General features: G+C 42.8%; 1 protein-coding gene across 5 annotated transcripts in view; it reads left to right on the top strand.

The window, feature by feature from the left end:
• NCOA7 (nuclear receptor coactivator 7) overlaps window positions 1–22,133 on the top strand; it is a 158,001-nt gene that overhangs the window by 108,030 nt on the left and 27,838 nt on the right. For 4 of the 5 annotated variants that reach the window (XM_055310424.1, XM_055310425.1, XM_055310423.1 and 1 more), the window contains 2 exons: window positions 4,223–5,268; window positions 5,904–6,072. In XM_055310424.1, coding sequence (XP_055166399.1) covers window positions 4,223–5,268; window positions 5,904–6,072 — 1,215 coding nt within the window. The remainder of the gene's footprint in view (window positions 1–4,222; window positions 5,269–5,903; window positions 6,073–22,133) is intronic. The other variant, XM_055310426.1, reaches the window with a different exon arrangement.

Below are 22,133 nucleotides of genomic sequence, written 5' to 3' on the forward strand. Positions count from 1 at the left end.
CTCGGGGTGGACAGTGTGGAGGCCACTGTCCCTGTAGCTGTTTGTTCCCGAAACAGAGATGAATATTACCTTAGGCTTGAATATTTTTGCCTCCTAAAACTGAGTTGTTTTTTTTTGTTTTTTTTTGTTTTTTTTTTTTTTTTTTTTACGATAGTCATACAGAGAGAGAAAGAGAGAGAGAGGCAGAGACACAGGCAGAGGGAGAAGCAGGCTCCATGCACCGGGAGCCCGACATGGGATTCGATCCTGGGTCTCCAGGATCGCGCCCTGGGCCAAAGGCAGGCGCCAAACCGCTGCGCCACCCAGGGATCCCTGAGGGGTTTTTTTTTTTGTTTTTTGTTTTTTGGAAAAAGTAGAGAGAGGGGGAGAGAAGGAGGAAGCTCCCTATGAAAAAAAGAGAAAGAGGGTTAAGAAAGCTGAGGGAATCCATTTAAGGGGATACTTGGATTCTTACTGTCCCTTTGTCAGTGTTCCTATTTCTCCATGTCTGGTAGAAGTAAAAATCTTCAGAAACCCTTAGTGATAGGGAGGTAGAGGGAAAGCAGTGGTCCTAACTATGCAGAGGGAAACTCGCCCTTGCGACTTAGGAAAAGGAGATACTTAGAGACCTAACCCAGACACAGCACCCTTAGAGGTGTACACCAGCAGGTTTCCCTGGACTCACAGTCCTTGGCGTCTGACCCCTCAGCCCTCCTCCTGATCCAAGCCACTGAAGCTAGCACCGAGCACGGGCATTGAGGTGTGTCTAAATTCTGCCAGAAGGATCCAAGTGAGAGGTGTTGAGGTGGTGTGGCAGGCCAGGCGGTTCTGCATGATGCCTGGGTCTGGAGCCCCGCGGCCTGGGTTTCCCTGGGTCTGCCACTCACGGCTCCATGGCCTGCCTGAGTTACTCAGTTCCAAGCCTCAGTTTTCTCATCTGTTAAATGGAATGAGTAGGATTCTTCAGCCTGTAGGGCTATTTTAAGAACTAAACATATTGATACAGCAGGACTCTTAAAAAATAGCCTGATGCCTGCGAACTCTAAGCTGTTATTATGCGAACCTTGCATTCATCTCTGAAACCCTGTTCATCATCCTTGGGGCATCTTGTTGCCCATGCAGTTGAGGCTTCCACTTCATCTTAGTGCATGCTCCTGTGTGGCAGGGAGATGACGACGAGGGGGTCCCGGCCTCTGCCCTTGAGGAACATGCAGTCTCCTGGGTGCAGTAGACAGATGGAGAAGTGGTGCCTAAGTGCACCGCATGCATGGAAGTGCACACAGCGTCCCAGGAGGACCCTTGTGAGGCAACGTCCAGCTGCCTGGGAGTCTCAGGTGGAGGCAAAGAAGAGGACGCGAGGTGTTAGTTCTGGAAATAAGGAATAAACATTAGGTTCTCTGTGATAATAAGAAAGAAGATGAGAATGAGGAAGGATGTAGTTAAGTTTAGAAGTGGATGGCCAGGGAAAGGGGGCACTTCTTGCCTGATGGTGGCTTCTCGTGGAGGAATACGATTGCACATCTTTAGGTCAGGACGTTAAGCACTCTTTTTAATAATAGAAAAGGAAGGTACATCTTTACAGAAAGATTTCTCTCATCGTGAGATTGTGTTTAGCAATCTGGGGTCCAGGGTAATGCTATAGCTGGCGGGGGGGGGGGGGGGGGCGTGGCGGGGAAGGAGAGTTAAGCATTGGCTCCTACTGTGTTCAGTTTATTTCAGAATTGTGTACTGATTCCTGCCTTGGATGCAAGCATGTGAAGACTTTGCAGCCTAGTGAGCAGTAGGTGCACCATTGGGCAAAAGAGAATGTGTGAGTGGGATCAGTCTGATGGAAAATTGGCATTGACTTCAGAATTCCATCGATGGTTTAAAAGTTAAAAAAGCCTAAAATTCCATTGTTACTAAAAGTTGTAGGGTAAAACAAGTACAAATTATCTGACTGCAATTTGCAATTTTTTTTTAAGATTTTATTTATTTGAGACACAGAGAGACAGAGACAGGCAGAGGGAGGAAGCAGGCTCCATGCAGGAAGCCTGACGTGGGACTCGATCCCGGGTCTCCAGGATCACGCCCTGGGCTGAAGGCGACACTAAACCACTAAGCCACCTGGGCTGCCTGCAAATTGTTTTTTAAGAGTGCATGTGTGTGTGTGTGTGTGTAAGATCTCCCCATCCTCACCTTCAGTCTTTGTGTTTTTTGTGTAGGACATTTTGTAAGTCCAGCTGACACAGCCAGAGAACAGGAAGGGAACAACTGAAGGGATTATTGATCAGCCTTAGGTGCCTAGCTGAGTCTAGAAAACATTAACAGTAGTGCTTGTTGACACCGCTGTGTACTTTGCCCCAGCAGGGCTTGGCGGCTGCAGCACAAAAAACCAGATGGTTAAATTTATCCAAACTCAGACTTGGTAGATGAACAAGAAGGGAGGGGTAGACAGGGTAATATAGGAGGCCGAGCAGAGTGCAGTCACATCTCTCTGTGGGAGGCAAACTAGGCAGAGAAGGACGATGGATCAATGGGTTTTGGATGTTCATGGAAGAAAGTTTTGCTTATTAACCGAGTATGTGAAACACTGAGTTTCTTTGTTTTAAGACTTCATATAATCTTCAACATAGCAAATTAAATTCAGGATCCTAAATCGGAATTATGAAACATTACACTGATTTATTTGACTCTAGGATTAGCGCATCTTTAATATCTCCTGGGATGCTGGTATTGGACAGAACATTTTTGTATATTACGGGTTCCTGCAGAACAGAGACACTGTCAAAATCATCATTTAGCATATGGCTTGTAGGGGCTCAGCAAATGTTTATTGAATTGGAATGAACTATGAGGGATCCCTGGGTGGCGCAGTGGTTTGGCGCCTGCCTTTGGCCCAGGGCGCGATCCTGGATACCCGGGATCGAATCCCACGTCAGGCTCCCGGTGCATGGAGCCTGCTTCTCCCTCTGCCTGTGTCTCTGCCTCTCTCTCTCTCTCTCTGTGACTATCATAAATAAATAAAAAAAAATAAAAAAAATTCTTGAAATGAACTATGAATGAAAGAATTTTTTTAAGCATTTGTCAGAGCCTAGCAGTTATGTGGGCTTTTTTTTTCCATTGGAGAAAGAATGGATGTTCCATGCATATGATTTGTAAGTTTGGGGGGTAGTCTTCTAACTTGAGAATTTCCTGGTGCTTTGTTACCTTCTTACCCTGGTGATTTCAAAGCCAGAGTAATAAAGTATTACCTGAGTCCTATCTAGCCTTTTTAGAAAACAAAATTATTTCTGAAATCTAAAAAGGGTCTTTATATATCTGTGTTTAACCCAGTGTCAATACTAAGGTAAGTGAAAATACGGGTTACTCAAAATCTTACCAGTCATGGCTTAAAAATGATGTCTCTTGACCATTTATTTTAAACTTTGGAGAACATGTCTAACCAATAGTTTTGTGTAATTCAAATCTGGGTAGAAAAGCATCTGTTGTTGAGGGACAGTATGTTTCAGCTGATAAACCAGTGCCCACTGCCATAAAGTGAAATGATATTGTTATGAGTTAAGAAATTAAGACTTTTAACCTTAGTATTGTAAGAGCTTACCTGATTTACTTTTCTGTAAATTTTAAAGTGTAAAATGGAGCAGGTGCCATATATCCACAATAACAGTGGAAGCTTCTCGCATCTCCCTCAGGAGTAGAAGGATGTCTAGTATTGGAAACATCAGGTCCTAAGTGAGGAAACTCAAAATTAGGGTTCAGGACTGGTAATTTATACAAGTTAAATGAATAGCTACTCAGTCATTGAGCCATTCAGAAATAATGTTGGTTTATGTATACTATTTTATAAAAAAGGAACAGCTTTGAATATTTAAAGAATTTAGGTCATCATGCTAAAACATTTATTTCCCTTTGTCCTTTTATTCATGAATATCAGAAACATTGTTCCATCATTAAAAATCTGGTGGGTGACATCTCCATGTTCATAAATGACTTCAAAAATCATTCATGTCCTTCTAGTAGGATATGCAACTCTCATGCTTTCTTGTTTTGCCCCTTCTTGTAGTTCATTTATGTTTCATTTTGAAGTCAGTTTCTTGATTTCATTTCCTTATTCTGAAATCATTTAGACATCAGTTTAAGTTGCAGTATGTTTATGTTTTAGTTTTTGGTTGGGTTTTGTTTTAATTTTTGCCTTTCCTCCATTTTGTTTTTGGTTTTGTTTTTAACATTCCATGTGCACCCACCATTTTTCCCCCGACAGTGACCTACCTCAGGATCTTTGTCCTCTGTACAGGCCTGGAGAATGGGAAGACCTGGCTTCAGAAAAAGACATCAACCCATTCAGTAAGTTCAAATCTCTCAACAAGGAAAAACGGCAGCAGAATGGGGAGAGAACCATGGCTTCAGATTCCAAATCAACAAGATTTTTGGAGAAGTCAACAGAATACACACACATGAAGCCCTCAGATAGCCCTCTGTCAGGAAAGTTAAAGACACCAGAATCTTCTACAGAGACAGCCAGTGAGTCTACCGCAGTGACTAAGGTCAGCAAGGAACCTTCTGACACTCGTGCTGCATTTGAATCCATAGCCAAAGAGAATTCCCTTTTAGGGGAAGATGATGACTTTGTTGACTTGGAAGAACTTTCTTCTCATACTGATAGTGGAATGGACAAAAGAGACACCTCAAAGGAGTGCCTTTCTCTTGACCCAAAAGAGCTAAGGAAGGCTAAGTCCCATATCATTAGTTCTGCTACAGAAGTGCAGGTGCAGTCAGCCCTGAACTTTTCAGGAACAGATAATGATGCTGAACTGAAGGGGGCCCTGGATTTAGAAACCCGTGAGAAGCAAGATACGATGCCAGAGGTGGACAAGCAGTCTGGTTCCCCAGAAAGCCAGGTAGAAAACACACTGAACATACATGAAGATCTAGATAAAGTTAAACTCATTGAATATTACCTTAATAAGAACAAAGAAGGGTCACAGTTACCTGACAACTTGCAGAAGGAAGAATTAAGTGATGGCAAAAGCACTGAGCCACTGGGAATAGATATCACCCTTAGTAGTTCTCTCCCCCAGGTACGTGGTCCTCCAACTGAGGGCAGTAAGGAGCCAGAGAAAACCTGGGTCAAAGAGAGAGTGTCCCTCCCACTGCAACTGGCCTCTTCTACAGAAGAAAATACGGATAAAGGGTCTTTAAACACCTCTTCAGAATCTACTCTGGACAACAGCTGCCAGGGCGTGCAAATGGATAATAAGTCTGAAATTCAGTTGTGGCTACTAAAGAGAATTCAGGTACCCATTGAAGGTAAGCCACTTTGCTTTAGTTATTCTGTCGTAGAGTTGGCTTTCTGAAACATACGGATATAAGCAAAATTAGAGCAATTGTTTGAGAACAGTGTTTTTGAAATAGAGTATATCTTTACTGATACGTTAATTGAGAAAAAAATTAGCATTGTATGGTATCTATTTTGGAACTTGAACTGTGACATAGATTTCTTGTTTGAAAGTAGTGTTATTGTTTTTTTTTATTTCAAGTAACTTTCCCTTTCACTTTGAATTTCTAAATCTGAAGGAGTTTGAAATGTTTTTGAAGATCTTTCTGTTCTAAGTTAAGTTGTCTTATGGTGTAATTGGGTCCTCGGTATCATTCATTGATGTGTATTCTTGCAAACTATCACTTCGTGTTGGTTTTTATGGCTTATTCCCAGCACATGGCATCTTATGTGATGCAAAACAGACTCAAACATGCAAAGCTTTTTCCTTTGTTGCTAAAGGAGGTCTGAAAAATGTAATTAGTTCTAATTGGATGGTGTTTTGTCAAAAGGTGTTGATTTTCTGTCACTAAGAGGGGATCGGGCGCTCTTCTTTGTTTAAGTCCAAAGGTTTTACTTTCACCAATATTGTCAATATTGAGGAAGATTTTCTTCATGTGTGATTCAGATATACTTCCTTCAAAAGAGGAGAAAAGCAAGACTCCACCCATGTTTCTGTGCATTAAAGTAGGAAAACCAATGAGAAAATCCTTTGCCACTCACACTGCAGCCATGGTCCAGCAGTATGGCAAACGAAGAAAGCAGCCAGAGTACTGGTTTGCTGTTCCTCGGGAGAGGTAAGCGTGGGCTAAAATGGAAAATGTTGGTCCATTCGATTCTAATTGTACCTTGATTTTTTAAAAAAATTTAAAATCATTACTCTTATTCTTGAATAAGAGATTCCTCTTAGTTGTATCTTTTAGAATTTCTTGAAGGATATTTTTTGAGTAGTTTTCTGCTTCTGAGTGGTTTCGATTTAGCCAGCCTGAGGTCATCCTAAGTACTGGGTGCTGAAACCTTTTTATGACTTTCTCCACAGTTGAATTGTAAGTGAAAGAAGATTTAGATATTCTCCAGTGCTGGTCCTTGGAAGTGTAATTCTGTTAAGAATGAAAGAATACCCTAGAGCAAATCTAAACCTCTTTAGGGGCAGTAGAGAGGCATGGTTGTAACTGTTAAAGTGCTTATTAACTTAGGGAACTCAAGGTTGCTTTGGCCTTAAGTGAGGAGTGTCTGACTCAGAAAAATGGAAAGTGTTAAAGGGTCCACTCCAGGTGGGTTTGAGGGTTTGTACAACTCTGGAGAGATTTGTATTTTTAAATTGCCAAAGAAGAAATTATGTTATTTGAGTCTAGGATAGCAGGGATAATGACACAGACATTTTTTAGCAGTACATCATTAAGGATGTCTTTGTAATAAAAAATAATTAGGAGACACTATTTTTAGGGAAAAAATTAAATGTTTTCCTTTTGTTGATGTAGGAGAATAAAAAATTTTCAAGATTGTAAAAATCACATTTTTTTCCCTCTTTCTACCTAGTCATTAACATTATTGAGGGACCCCCTGGGTGGCTCAGCAGTTTAGCCCCTGCCTTTGGCCCAGGGCATGATCCTGGAGTCCAGGGATCGAGTCCCACGTCGGGCTCCCTGCATGGAGCCTGATTCTCCCTCTGCCTGTGTCTTTGCCTCTCCGTGTGTGTGTGTGTCTCTCATGAATAAATAAATAAAATCTTCAAAACAAAACAAAAAACATTATCATCTGGGCAGACCTTTGGCTAAGACCGAATATATACCTGCCAAAGGCAAACTCATCGAGCTTCCTTAAGCATGAACTGTTAATAAAGCAAAATTAAATTCCAAGCAAAGGCACACATTCTGGTTGGTGAGTATCCAGAATAATTCTCATCAAGGGAGTTTTCCTGTTTTAATAAATTATAGTTTAACATGAAAAATAGTTAATAGGATTTTAATTAATTAATTTGCCAATAACGATTCCCTGTCTTAGGTAAAAACTCATGTTAACGTGGACATTCGACATAATTTTTGTGTTTATGTATTTTATTTTTCTGCCCATACCTGCAACTCCCATGGTGTTTCATTGAAACTTTCAGGATATTGAGGAGATAAAAAAGAAAAAGCATGTCTGTTATTATTTTAAAATGTCTCAATAGGAGCAATGTAAATTTCTGAACATCTATTAGAAGCAGAGTTCTAAAGTCAAATGTCACACTCAACAAAACCTTAGAGATTTAGGTCAACTCCTGATTTTATAGATGAGGAAAACACAGCACTGAAACATTCAGCCATGTTGCAAGGGGATGTGGACTATTCAGGGCCCACTAGAAGAATTGCCTATGTTATGTATCATTTTTTTCTTTGGGTAAATGTATTGTTTATGATCTAAGGAAATTTGGGAGGTTTTTTTCCTATTTTATTGCCTTTAATGAAGCTGTGTGTACCAAGGACTCTTGTAGAATAAGTGCAGCAATCCCACACATATAGTTACTATGTTACTGTCATTTTTTAATCCAGAAGAAATCTGTAATGCTGAAAGACTTCTCTTTGGTCTCTTATACAGATGGTTTTTGTGGGCTATTTATTTATTTATTTATTTATTTATTTATTTATTTAGGGGGGTGGTGCAGAGGAAGAGGGAGAGAATCTCAAGCAGGCTCCATGCCCAGCAGAGAGCCCAACTCGGGACTCAATCTCAGGACTCTGAGACCATGACCTTAGCCAAAATTCAAAGTCCTGTGCTCAACTGACTGAGCCACCCAGGCATGGGATCACTATGGCCCTTGTTGCTGTTTTGTACTCTATACTTGGTTTTTCAATTAAGCTTAATGGCTTTTTTAAAACATGACTTGAAGCTCTAGTTTTCTGGATCTTTTGCAGTGTACAGTATTTTACCTAACTGAGCTGTATTAAAGGCTTGTTTATTTACTTCCCAGGGGAAAAAAAGAAGGCGGCCCTTGTGGCCTTTTTAGAGTCGGACACTTTTTGAATTCCTTTGTAGTATTTTTATAGTTTCTATGACTTTTGTCTTTGGCTAACCTGATGGACTTAGTTTTCTTTCTTAAACTAATTATGTGTTATATCTCACTGTGTTACTGATGGATTTCTTTGAATACATGTTAGGAAATTTTTGTTTTAATTGTTCTTTTGTGTATTTCCCTGTCTACCTACCCTACAGGAAGCCACATTTTAGTTTAAGACTGAGAAGGACAGAGCAGTTCTATAGTTAATTCCCACCTAGAACTCCCAAGTGCATAGTGAGAAATAAGAAAAGATGGTTTTTATTTCCAACTTGTGAAAATCTTTGAGACTTCAGGCTCAGCAAAGTCCTTAAGGATCTAAGACGTGGTGTGCAATGCTTTCCTCACTCTGATGATCATTTCCAGATTCCCTTGCTACATCCAACTGAGCATTTCTACTTGCTTTTCTATTTAATGGATCTGTGCATCCATTGGAGTTTCAGGAGCAGAGGGAGGTCATCCTAGCAGTGGCTCCCTTTCAAGGTTAAAATGTCCTCTCACAGACCTTCCAAATGTGGCAACTTACTCTCATTGGAGATCTCTTTGGTTCCTCCAGTACATCGAAGCTCCTTGTTGCAGGAGGTTAATATTCTGATGTTGATGTGACTTCACAGATGTGTTTCACTGTTCCTAGTATTTTTAAAACATGTTTGTTTTTTCTCCCCCCTTTTGTTATTATTACTAAGAAATCAACTCTACCGAAATACTCCCTTCATTTACAACATGCTTTATGGCTTCCACGATGCCATCACCTAATGCATAGTCTACCGAGTAAGAAAATGGAGAGGGCTAGAGGCAGGGAAAGCAATGATGGGAAGCAGCAGTCTCTATTTATCATCTTTGTTTGGGTTCCCCTCCCCCCCGCAATCCTTGTTATTAAATTTTAGATACAAAACTACCCAAATACACGCAATAATAGTTTTATTTAACTGGGTGGAAATTGCAGAAGATCTGACCACTGTGGATCCAGGAAACTGGTGGTTTCGTCTTGGACACCTGTACACTGCTATTTGAGACGTGTGCCCGTTCACTAAGGATTAGGCGCCTGTCGGTGTTAAGCCCTCCCAGTCTCCCTTGCAGCCTGCAGAATCACAGGCTTCCCTTGAGTCAACTGAAGATGACAATAGTCTGCTTGGGCGATTTGCCTTGTCCAGAACCTGGGACCTGACATACAGGCTTCTCCTCCTCTCACTCTTGATGCTAATTCAAACAGCAGAGGATAGTTTCACCTTACATTAATCATCTGGTATAGGGTTTCTCAACTTTGGCACTATTGACATTTTGAGGGGATGTCATTTGCATTATAGGATGTTTATTAGCAGCATCTGTGGCCTCTGCCCATGAGATGCCAGCTGTGACATCCAAGGGTCCCCAGGTGTCACCTGCAGGAAGAAGTTGTCTGCGGGACAAAATAACCTCACAAGGAGAACCACCAGTTGAGTATTAGACCATTAGACCCAGCCTACCCACCATTCTGAAAGTGATTGTGAACCACATTAGCCAGATGATTTAGAGCCTTGACTGCTTCAAATTTTGCTATACTCCATTGTTGTGTTCACAGTAATTTACTCATCTGCATATACTTTGTTTCCTTTACTCAACCTTTTTTTTTGGGGGGGGGCAGAGAATTTCACTAAAAGTTTTTTATAACTCAGTTATGAATCTATATAGTTTTATGTCTGTAAAAATAGCAGTGATGATCCTAAAGAGATAATTTACCTGGAAGTAAATCCTAAATTGAAAGACTAAACAAGAAGGTCTATGGTGGTGACAAGCATTTATTTTTTGCCCCTTTACTTTGCACAAGCCTGTGCTCGCAGCTCTCTGGGGTATTGAGAGGAAGACCGTGTCGGGCCCTGCCCTGGAGGCCGTGTGGAGTCTTGGGCTGCCCTGGTGCCCTGGCCCGTGGAATAATGAGTCATAGAATCAGGAAACGATGAATGAGAATCCCTAGGAATAGTGTGCCTTGGAATGAGATTCTTTATCCATTTGAAACGTAGTTTCTTAATTTTGAAAATGGGTCATTGTGGGGCATTAAGTAACTAGCTCGTGTTTGAACACTTACTGAGGGCATAGGACCTGGCATATATCTGGCTAGTTCTACGTAAGTGAGAGTGGGACTTTACCTTGAGAAGCTATGGGGAGCTCTTGAGACAGTTCCTAGTACTTTTTTAGAGACTGGATGTGATTATTTCCATAGATTTGGGTGCCGTTCTATGTGAAAAATGCAGTGGTCTTTTTTTTCTGAATACTAAGAGGTTATTTCTTTTCTTGGAAAGAACCAATGATTCTTGTTCATATTGAAACATCTTTTTCCCCCAATTCCTTATAATCCAATCTGAAATGTTTTAGGGTGATTGATTTCTTATTATCCAACTTTTTAAATAAGATGGAAGTGAAATTAAATGGCAGGAATTGTGTAGAAGTTGCCAAGTCATGCATAAATGTTAAATCCAAACTGAATTGATGGGTCAGTGTGATTCATGTAATAAGTAAGCTAATAAGAGAGAGGAAAGGGAGAGCCTGTGGGTGTTTTAAGATTTTTTTAACCTCAAAAATAATTATGCTATAAGATAATTTTAGCAGTACTTGAACACACAGGTAAATTGGGGGAAAACAATTATTTTGCAATCTGCTTCCCCCCCACACACTTAAAGTTATGCGCATTTTCTACATGAAATACTATGTTATTATATGTATATGACGTTATTGTGAGCACCCCTGTTTCATTCCTTGAATGATTTAATAAAGGTCCTGCTTTGGATATTAGGTTGTCCCAAATTTGTTGCCATTAAAAGCAATGTTCCATTAAACATCTTTATAAAATCCATTAGTTGGTCTGACCAAGTCAAAGGATACATGTAAGGCACATGAAAGTGTGTACCCTTTGCTCCACATGATGAGGAATCTAAGTCATATGATTCTCTATATTTTATCGGTTTGGTAAGGAAGCAAATGCAGTTTTAAAATCGTTTTCAGGTTGAGTGCTTGCTACATGACATTTGATATAAAGGAAGGTCAGTAGTGGCCTGAGGCTTTTTATTCTAGGTGACTCCTTTATAATAAACATTTAATTTTATCTTGATATACAAATATATATTTAATAGTCATTCTAAAATACCATGTTCTCTAATCAGCTTCTAATTTTTTTTAAGATTGATTGATTGATTGATTTATGAGAGGCAGAACGAGAGAGGCAAGAGACACAGGTAGAGGGAGAAGCAGGTTCCATGCAGGCAGCCCGATGTGGGACTCGATCCCGAGTCTCCAGGATCAGGCCCTGGGCTGAAGGCGGTGCTAAGCCACAGAGTCACCCAGGTGTGCCTCTGTACTCTCTCTCTCTCTTTCTTAAGAAGGGATGAACTTTTTTTAAAGATTTTTATTTATTATTTATTCATGAGAGACATACAGAGTCAGAGACACAGGCAGAGGGAGAACCAGGCTCCATGCAGGGAACCCAACGTGGGACTCAATCCCGGGACTCCAGGATCATGCCCTGGGCCGAAGGCAGGCACTAAACTGCTGAGCCATCCAGGGATCCCCTAATCAGCTTCTAATTAAAATGAGCAAGCACTTTGATTTATAGAAGATAGCATATTTTGTGCTTGCCCACATTTAGGATAAACTCATATATGAGTTACGTTGATTCTGTTTGAGAAAGTGTGATATTGTCTTCTGTAATGCCAAGAATAATTGATGTTCCCAAGCATTTTATAAAAGTTGAGTTTTTTAACACTTTCAAGATTACAATGAGTAACATACGCACGAGCACGCAGGTATCTGTCCTTTTGAAGGATGCTATCCACGCTGTTTCTCACATCCAATTTGTGGGCAGTAGCAGCATTTCTTGAATTACAGATTCTTTTTGTAGAGTTCTCCATGGCTGCCTAGCCCAAAGCATTAAAAGCAAATATTCAAGACCCCATTTTTTGGGAACGGTACCTTTTCGTTAGGTCAGCGTTTCCCTCAAAGATATTTAATGGAAACTCATCCCGTGGGTAAGTAATGGGTGTTTCATAGTTAAATATGGTCCATAGTCAGTGCTTATCTCTATCTAGAGTAGTAGGGATTTATGCTCATAGTTGCTATTCTCTTAATAGGCTTTTATAGGGATTTCTCAGTTTAATTCTGTTTTCTATTATACAGCTGATTTATTTTATCTCTATGTATTTTAACTCCATGAGATTATTTGGATATTCATATATATAAACTTACATGTATTTAAGGAGATATATATCTTTCAATATATATATTTAATACATATATTTATTTAATATTTAATAAATATATATATATATTTATAGACTTAGGTTAGTCCGATTTCCATCAGTCTTAAAGTGTCTACTATAGTACACACAATTTGGGATTTATTTCCCTTTTTCACATTTCTAAAAGTAGCAGCCACACATACAAAGACCGTTTATGTCTTTGATCTGTTGGCCACCAAAGCTCTGTTGCATTGTTAGGAATGACTGGTCGATAGCAGATCCTGGTCAGGATCCACCTTTTAACTATCCGTGTATCTTCTTCTCATCTTTCAAAAGCGTTCACTCTTAGCTTTGGAATATTTAGAGTGAAGCTTGAAAGCCACCCGTACTGAGCTTTTCATGGTGTGCCATCTGTCTGAACTTGTGTTCCTTTTTAAACTATGAGTCTAAGCTTCCTTGGGGCCTAATAGAATTCTGGTGCCCACATTGCAACTTTATAAAGTGCATCAGATTAGTCTAGTTGAACACGTACTTTTAAATGATGCTCCAATGATAGCTTCGTTATCCAAAGGAGAATTGCCACCCTTAGTTCTCCAGAGGCAATATCAAAGAAATTATGAGCCGAACATTCAGTTTCCCCAGACCTAAGTGAGGGGGGTCTAAGACAGCAGGCAGTGCTCAGTCCATGCCCTCCAGAACCCTCCCCTGGCATGGTTGTCGGGATGGTTAGCTCAGCTAAAACTCATGAGAGTTTTGGGAGGCATGTAGTGTTATTCCTCATTTTACAAATGAGGAACCTGGGACATACTGGTTTGCAACACCTTTCAGATGGGCAAATATCAAGTCTGGGATTTATACTCAAATCCATTTGATTTCAAATCCTGTTCTCCTAGCCAGATACTAGGGCAGGCGGCGGAAACTGCCTTCACTATACCCTGTGCGTAGGCTGACAAATCACCGCAACAGGGATGGCAGGCATGCAGACATTCAGAGTCGTTTCTAGACTAGTGAGGGAAGGAAGATTTGCAGCGTCCCCAAATTTATTCATACCCTTGGACCTTGCCAGAGTGCTCTCCCTTGACTAGAGGTGCCTCAATAATTGTGAGGGGACGAAGTAACTGATATTTTATGGATGATACTTCATGGGCGCTCATTAACTGAATGGAGGTGATCTAATCACAACATTGTATAGAAATAAAGAGCTTGGCTAAAACGTCCTTTCGATATTAGGTAGTATAACTTAGTTGCAGGCTGGTTCTAGCGTTGGCTCTTTATCAGATTGAACTTTTATGGGCTGCAGTGGTTCCCTGGCCCCAAACAAACAAAACGCTCCAGTGCTCCTTCCTTCGAAGCTGGTATCACAAGATCCAGCTACCCTACCTTACATGACTCTTACTGTGAACACAGCGCCTGGTACCTAAACCATAGTTCCCTATTCTCTCGTTCCTCCCCTCAAAAATCTGTTTTGTTACCTTCGGGCCAAAATAATCTTCTCAAAAGGTATTTTGATCTTGTCACATTGCCACAAAAAATATCCTAAGCCTTCAGAATTAAAGTCTAAACCCTGGGGCGCCTGGGTGGCTCAGTTGGTTAAGCATCTGCCTTCGGCTCAGATCCTGATCCTAGGGGTCCTGGGATTGAGCCCCACATGGCGTTCCCTGCTCAGGCGGGGAGCCTGCTTCTCCCTCTGCCTCTGTCCCTCCCCCCACCACTTATGCTCTCTCTGTCTCTCTCAAATAAAATCTTTAAAAAAAAATGTCTAAACCCCATGTTTGTTTTTAAAGCTCTTTATAGACTGGCCAACCTTCCTAACTTTCTCTTCATTTGCTTGAATCTGTGGCTTTACTGAGATGGGTCACTTGATGGGTTTTGCCTGCGAGGTGAGGAGAGGGCCTTTCTGGCTTGGTACCTTTTTAAAACTACTGCATTCCTGAGCTGGGGTGGTTCCCCCCCCTTCTCTAGTTGTGCAAATCCTTTGTTTCCCAAAATAGTGCCCCCACAGTGATCTCTCCCTAGACTGGCAGGAACTGTGTTTTCTCAACCTACACTTGCCTGGTGAGCAACCCACAGACAAGAAGGCACTGGGAGGGGAGGAATTGAAGTCTGGCACCTTTTCCTCTTACAGAAGCAATTGCAGCTTCTGAATTCAGAAATATAGAGGACTGAAGCCCATGAAGGAATGTGTTCTGTCTCCTAGAGATGAAAGCACAGAGTTAACAAAGAACTCATGGCTTAGATCGGTGGGTGCCAAACTTAGCTTGGTAATAAAACCATCTAGGAGCCTTTAAACATACAGAGCACCTGGGTCGTCCCCTGAACATCCTGCAGCTTTGGATTTGGGATAGAAAACTAGAATCTGTGAGGCATCCTCCATATCATAATAAAGGGAGAGTATTGTGTTCTTATTTTACCAGAACATTCTATAGCATTTGATACCGTTGGCCATCATCCATTTCTTTGACACCCTCTTTCCTTCTTCTGTCTCCTCAGTGTTCCCTTAGGTGACCCTCTCTGTTTCTCACTACATATATAATTGCCTGCACCTATTGAATTCTTTATATGCCAGTCATGTCCAGCTATCTTAAGTGTAGAATGTTCTATGGAGCCCCAAACACGTGTACCTGATAGTCCTCAGTATTTGGATCATCCACGGATCAAACAAACCCAAGGCAGATCATACCCTACACTGGGGTTCTTATTTCTACCTTTGTCCCTGCTACTGGCCTCCTGACACCTGCCTCTTGTTTTCTCTATCACAGCAGCCGATACCACCAGCCACCCAGTCCCCAGAGCCAGAATGTGGACAGAATCTTGCTTCTCACTCATCTTCCCACATTTTCTGTCACCACATCCAGCTTATTTTACCCACTTAGTATCACGAGGCTCTCTAGCTCTCATTCTGACCCCTCTGTGGACACTGGCCATGTTTCAATGGTAGGAAATGTGAATCAGACTTACTGACTGGCTTGCTTGGGATGCCCAGCTTCCTCTCATGCACAGCCCCGTTACCCACCTCACCTACATACATTTACTGGTTCAAATGTTTCCTCTAACAAATGTTCCCTGTCTGGTTTGGATGTACTGTACCCCTGCCTCCATCATAGCACTTCCTACACGTTTCTTATGGATGTGAACTACTTGGGGCTTTGGACACTGTGTCTTATATTGTGTCCTAAAAGCAGCGTAGGATCTAGTATGTAATGTACTCCTAAAGGTTAATTGGATGGATGCATGAATTAGCCTATAGGCTCATAGATGAGAATATTTAGGGGCGCCTGGGTGGCTCAGTCGGTTAAGCTTCTGCTTTCAGCTCAGGTCATGATCTCAGGGTCCTGGGATCCAGCCCCACGTTGGGCTCCCTGCTCTGCGGGGAGCCTGCTTCTCCCTGCCCTCCCCTCTCATGCTCTCTATCACTATCTCTATCTCTATCACTATCTCTGTCTCTCTCTCTCAAATAAAATCTTTAAAAATAAATTTAAATAGCTTATTCCTTATAACTAAAATAATGCAGACTTTATATAATATTCAGAAAAATACAAAAAGGCAAAAAAGGAAGAAGCTCAATTTTGTTACACAAAGCTAACTACAATTTATTTTTATTTCTGTAGTCTTTTGGCCTTTTTTCTATGTATGAGTTAATGGAATGATTATGTGTATCTGTCCCTCTATATATGATAATTGTGTGTGTATGTGTACATTATAAATTGCTTTTACTTAAATGTATCTTTCTTTGCCATTAAATGTTGGGCATGCATTTAGTTTGCATGCATTACTTTTGCAGTAACAAGTAAAATCATAAAAAAGAAAATTGATTCTCTTATTAAACTAGATTTCTATGGGAAAATGTCCAAATCATAAGGACCCTCATGAAGACTAAACAAAGTCCTCTCAAGAGCATTTTCCTTGGAGAAAAGGGGGTGAATTAAAGGAATCAAAAACTAACCTAGGCAGGATCCTGGGATGGAGTCCCAGATCGGACTCCCCGCAGGGAGCCTGCTTCTCCCTCTGCCTGTGTTTCTGCCTCTCTCTGTGTCTCTCATGAATAAATAAATATAAATCCTTAAAAAAAAGAAACTAACCTAGTTTTCTTGCATGAAATCATTAACCATAGTTAGCACTGCATTTTCTGATCAAAAGTCATCTTGCTTTTAGCAGGGTCAGAGCTAAATTGAAATATTTAATAACTGTCAATGCCAGTGAGACCATAGTGTTAAAAGTCTTTAAAGTTTTATGCTTTCTACAATAGTTTAGGCCCTACGTAGCCAAACCAGGTGTATTTCAGAACACTAGCCCTGTGGTTTTCAAATATAACACATATCATACCATATTCTCATTGTTATGTTTTAAGGTAAAAGTGTTACTATTAAAGAAAGAAAAAAAAGATCTCCAAAATAATTCCTAAAGGAATGGTCTTTTCCTCTTTGTATTTAACACAAGTTTAAGTTCTGGAAAATTGCTTAACAAGTATAAGCTACAGGATTATTAATCACTGGTGTCAATATTCTTTTTTTTTTTTTTAATGCTTTAAAATGCTTTGAAGTGATACTGCTTCCTCTCATTCTTTTTCTGGTCACGTTACCTTTTGTCTCATTAACTTAAAGTTCTAGAAATTCATCACCACCTTCCAGAAGCGCTCCTAGGCAGCCACCCTTCAGTAATTTTAGTAATCAGTCTGGGCAAATGCCTTGAGTTAATCAGTGACTCTGTAGCCAGATCCCAGTTCATGAAAAAAAATACCCCCCTTCATAGGAGCGCTTCATAGGAGCTGTGGTGGCTGTGCTTTCTGCTGGAGGAGTGAACACCAGCACTTGGGAGCATAGCTCGTGGCCGGTTTCCACAGCAGACTCTTTAATGCCAATGGGGGCTGCGCACAGTGTTTGGGAGTAAGTATGCAGAAGCAGTAATTACTGAGCCAGATGGAGGGATGGAGGGATGCAGGGAGGAAAGCTTGTGGGGGGGGGGGCTGTGTTAATCACCTGCCCTAGAGAACAGCTGCCCTGTTAGCTGTGTACCTCCATACCTGCAGGTGAAAGCTGCCAGGTGGGAATGTGATTTAATAGTTGCTTGATCTTCCCATCTTTTTCCAAAAAAAAAAAAGCTGAAATATGTATTATATGTGTCAAATCTCCTCAATTTTCAAGTATTAGCCACTCTTTACTTAACAGAGAAAAGTACAGAAGCTGACCCCAAAGCTATGGGCTGCCAGTTTAAGGCCTCCAGCATTGATATTAGTATAAACTTCTAGTTTTTAATTAGTTTTAAGTGATCCTTTTTATGACTGTAATTACTATTCTGATCAGTGATTCTCAAAAGAACTGTCTTACTATTCTTGGTGAACCAGGACCAAGAGGCATATTTAGTTGGTATTTTGTAAATAAATTTACTTTTTATAAAATAAAATGTTAATCTCTTTTATAATTAATTTTAATAAATATGAATGTTAATTCTATTAATAGTATCAATTTTCTTTTATAATTAATTTTAATAAATATTAAAATGTTTAATTTTAATATTCTTTTCTTTTTATAAACACACTAACACCCTTTAACAATGGGCGATACCCCAGCGTGTTTACTGGTTTCATTTAGAGTTGTAGAATATTGAATCTGAAAGGGACCTTATGGGGGCAAGGAAAATGAAGGTCCTTTTCATATAAGGACCTTGGGTCAGGCCATCGAGGTGGGTTTTAAGAGCTGGTCCTATTCTGGTAACACCTTTGTCGGGCTCCTGTGGCTGTATTCAGAATGGAGCCTGGGGATGTTTTAGATTGAGGTGCACTGGGATGTCTTTAATTTATAATCAGCAGGACAAGTAAACGGTGGGACTGCATGTGCGTGTATCTCCTTACTCTCTAGGTCACATTCTTACTCTCTTCATCCCATTTCTTATTATTTCCCATTCTCCATGCTCTAATGTACTCTAAAGTATGCTTCTAATGTAATAGTTATTAAATCGTTTCATGGTTCCAGCTTATAATTTTTAAATCGACTGGGGGGTTGGGGGACGTATCTTGCTATGTGTAGCCCCACTTTCTTTTCCTACCAGTGGAGTGACCCTTGATAAGACAGAAATGCCCGACTGCTTCAGGGTTGTTTTGGTCCCAGTTTGTTGGTCTGTGTGGTGGCAGGATTTTAGATGATCACGTGGAAGGGACTTTGTAAAAGGTCTGTCTGAAGGTAGATAGAACTTCCGGATACATTTAATTCTCCAGACAGCTATAGGAGGGGCTAGGCTTTCTTACTTTCGTTTGAGAAGCTCAGAGAGATTAAGGAACTTTCCCAAAGCCCCCCAGCTAGTAAGAAAGGGACCATTTCAGGGCTTTACCTTAGACATGTGTACTTTTTACTTGATCTCACAACTATGTTAAAAAAAAAGAAGAAAGAGAAAAACATAACAGTAAATAAAATCCCACATAGCTAGTTGTGAGAAAATGGATTGTATTTGTACATATATGTAAAGGGTGAATAGTGATGTTTTGTTCCAAGCATCAACTCAGATTTTTCATCAGGTTATATCCCTGAACCCTACAGGTTTGGTTTTTGTTTTTTTTTTTTTTTAAAGATTGATTTATTTATTTTAGCGGGGTGAGGGTGAGAGAGAGAGAGAATCTCAAGCAGAGTCCCTGTTGAGCACGGAGCCTGATGTGGGCTCAAGCTCACACCCCTGAGATCATGACCTGAACCAAAACCAAGAGTCTGATGCTTAACTGACTGAGCCCCCAGGTGGGCACCCAGGTGTGCCTCAACCCTACAGTTTTGTCAGCGATGGGCTTTTAAGAAAACAACAGTGGGACCAACCGTAAAGGAAATGGTGATGCATGGGGATTGAGACCATGAACTGACCTGATGGTTGACCCCGGGGCCTCCCCTAACATGTGGAGTTGGTCAAGGCCATCTGTGGGAGCATCTCTCCTCTTCCACTGGACAGAACTGCTAACTGGTGGCTGCTACCACGTGGGGTTACGGTGAGGGAGAGGCCGAACTTGCCCCTGCCCTCCTGGTTGCCGCCGTGGCTCCTCCTCCCCTTGACACTTGGCTGCCTCCAAGGGAGGGCTGATGGCCTTCAAGAGCTTGTATCCTCGGCCTTCCCTGAGTTTCCTCTCCATGATGACAGCGCACCTGCTGGGAGGGGATTGGGAACTTGAATCTGATGTCTCTGTTGGGCTGGATCCCTAAAGGAGCCTGGCTTCCATGATCGAAACCTTTGAAGTTCATGCAGACGTTGATTAGGCCCAGATCTGTAAGCAGAAAACCTAAACAGAGCCCAGGGGCCAGGTTTTGGTCCCCCCTGTGGCTGGGCTGGGGCTTGTGCCTGGAGGGGAGTGCGCAGCGAGGGTGGAGGGGCCGGGGGTGGAGGGGCCGGGGTCGGCGGGCCTGGGGCACTGACGTGGCCTCCTGGGCAGAGCCCTCATTTGTCATCCCGGGGCCCTGTGCTGGCCCCACCCGCGTCTCCTGGGGACGCTCCGCGCAGCTGCCCCCACGCGGGGGACAGGAGCCGCGCCTAAGGTCCAAGCCGTTGGTCCCAAGCCAGGACTCCGTGCAACCCCCTCAGCCACCTGGCCCCCCTGCCTCTTTCACCCTCCTTCCCCACGCCTGTGGGCCAAAGGCTCAGTCTTGCTCCCCGCCCACCCCTCAGGAGCTCAGGCTCTGCACGAGTAGTCGGCGCGCACCTCCACGCTCGGGTGCCCCCGCTTCTGTCCCTGTGTTTGGGTCTCTTCAGTGCACCCCCTTCCAGCTAAGCCCCTGTAGGGTGGCACGTGGGTCCCCTGCATCTCAGCTGCCAGGAGGCACCAGGGGGCCCACCGCGGTGCCCTTCTTCCTCTGACGTGTGCACTTGGCCCTCGCCGTGGCCCTTTGCACCTGCTCCCTGCCGCGCGGGGCCTCTTTCCCTCCCTCAGCGCCCGGGTAGCTGTGACCCCTGGCTTCCCTGACCGCGGCCTGAGATGACTCTCCTCCAGGCTTACCCTCGTCATCACCCTTCTTAGGAAGGAAGGAGGGAAGGAGGCAGCAGTCGGAGCAATGGTACAGGAGCACATGGCTGCAGCAAGGAGTGCATTTTGGAGACTGGCACAAAGCAGAGCTCTCAGGCACCCCCGGGGTGTGAATCTATCCTGAGCCCATCAGGGGTAAGGGACATGCTGGAAGGATTCTACACCGCTAGGTGTAAGTGGTCAGATTTGCATTTTGTAAGGTCACTTCTGCCTTCGTGTCATTTCTTCTTGGCTTCCTTCCAGGACCACCTCTCCTGTGTCCTCCAGCTTTCCTGGGGCCTGGCGCGTGACCTCCTTCCCTGCCCATGCATTCACCGCGCCCATGGCTACAGGGCAGCAGCCTGTATGGCAGCAGTCACTGGTCATTGTGTTGGCTTGACCAGAGGTGTACTGAGGTCCTGAGGCGAAAGCAGCTCAGTGACTCCTCAGAAACGGGGTGAGTTATTGGGTGGGTTTCGAGAAGAACCACCAGCCGCCTTTCAGAAGTCAAGACAAATGATGGAGATGCCACTGAGTTTGACAGCAGGTCACTTATAAGAAAATCAGCTTCACTACAGTAGGAGGAGGGAGAACAAGGTTAAAAACTGCGCCTCCATCCAGATGGCATCTGAGGCAGGTTTAACAGAGGGCTTATACTAAAAGGTTAATAAAATCAGAACAGGAGAATTCAGGAATGAAAAGGAGGTGGAAAATATGCCAACCCAAATGTTAACAATATGCTCTGAAGGGAGGATGAGGTAGGGAAGGGAGCTTTAGGGAGAAACAACATCCAGAGCCTTTCATGTGTAAGGACGGGGAAATGCAAGTAGGCGCTTGGCTTAGGATGAAGGGAATAAAGGCACGGACGGGTGGGGTGGAGATGACGGAGGAGACTCCGCAAGCATTAGGACGGTCGGAAGGGCAGACGACAGGGTTAAAATGGGCAAGAGAAAAGTTCCTTCCTCTGAAGCGAGAGATGCTAAGAGGGACGGCGGAGGCAGTGCGTTATTAGGATGGTGTGGTGGAGAGCCCTCTGTTCAGAGAGGAATGGGGTAGGAGACGAGGTGAAGGGCTTGCAAAAGCAGAGGTCTGGAGCAACCACGGCTTGGAGTAGTCAAGGAAGTGAGTTGGCGTGAGTAGGGAGCCCCGGGAGGGAGGGCTTTCTTCGCCAAGGTTCAGGGCCTTGGACTTGTAGTAACGCATCAAGCACAAAGAAGAAAACCCTGCAACATCCATCATCCCAGGGGAGGAGGAGCCAGCAAGATGATCCTGTACGAAGGTGTTTGGAAGGGCAGAGGTCCATTAGGAGGACGACAGTGAGGGCGAGGTGGAGATTGCCCGAAGCCTGCGAATCCAGGAGGGGCTAATGGCTGGGGAAAGGGGGAGGGGGTCATGGGGGTCAAGGTGAGAGCAGAGCTGGCACGGAATAGAGGAAGGAGTGGGTGAAGGGGAGGCAGAGGGACAAGGAGGGGAGTTTCCAGAACTTGGAGGCCTGTTTCCAGATGGCAGGGTTGACTTCTGGGAACTAGTGACCAGGAAAACCCAGTTGGCCAAAAAGAATCATTCCAAGAATTTAGGTTAAATAAACTGAGAGTTATTCTAATCTAAAAGGAAAAAAAAAAAAAGATGAAGTCATATCCTCTTCCT

The sequence above is a fragment of the Nyctereutes procyonoides genome, unplaced genomic scaffold, assembly GCF_905146905.1.
Source record: "Nyctereutes procyonoides isolate TBG_1078 unplaced genomic scaffold, NYPRO_anot_genome, whole genome shotgun sequence".
Classification (NCBI taxonomy): domain Eukaryota; kingdom Metazoa; phylum Chordata; class Mammalia; order Carnivora; family Canidae; genus Nyctereutes; species Nyctereutes procyonoides.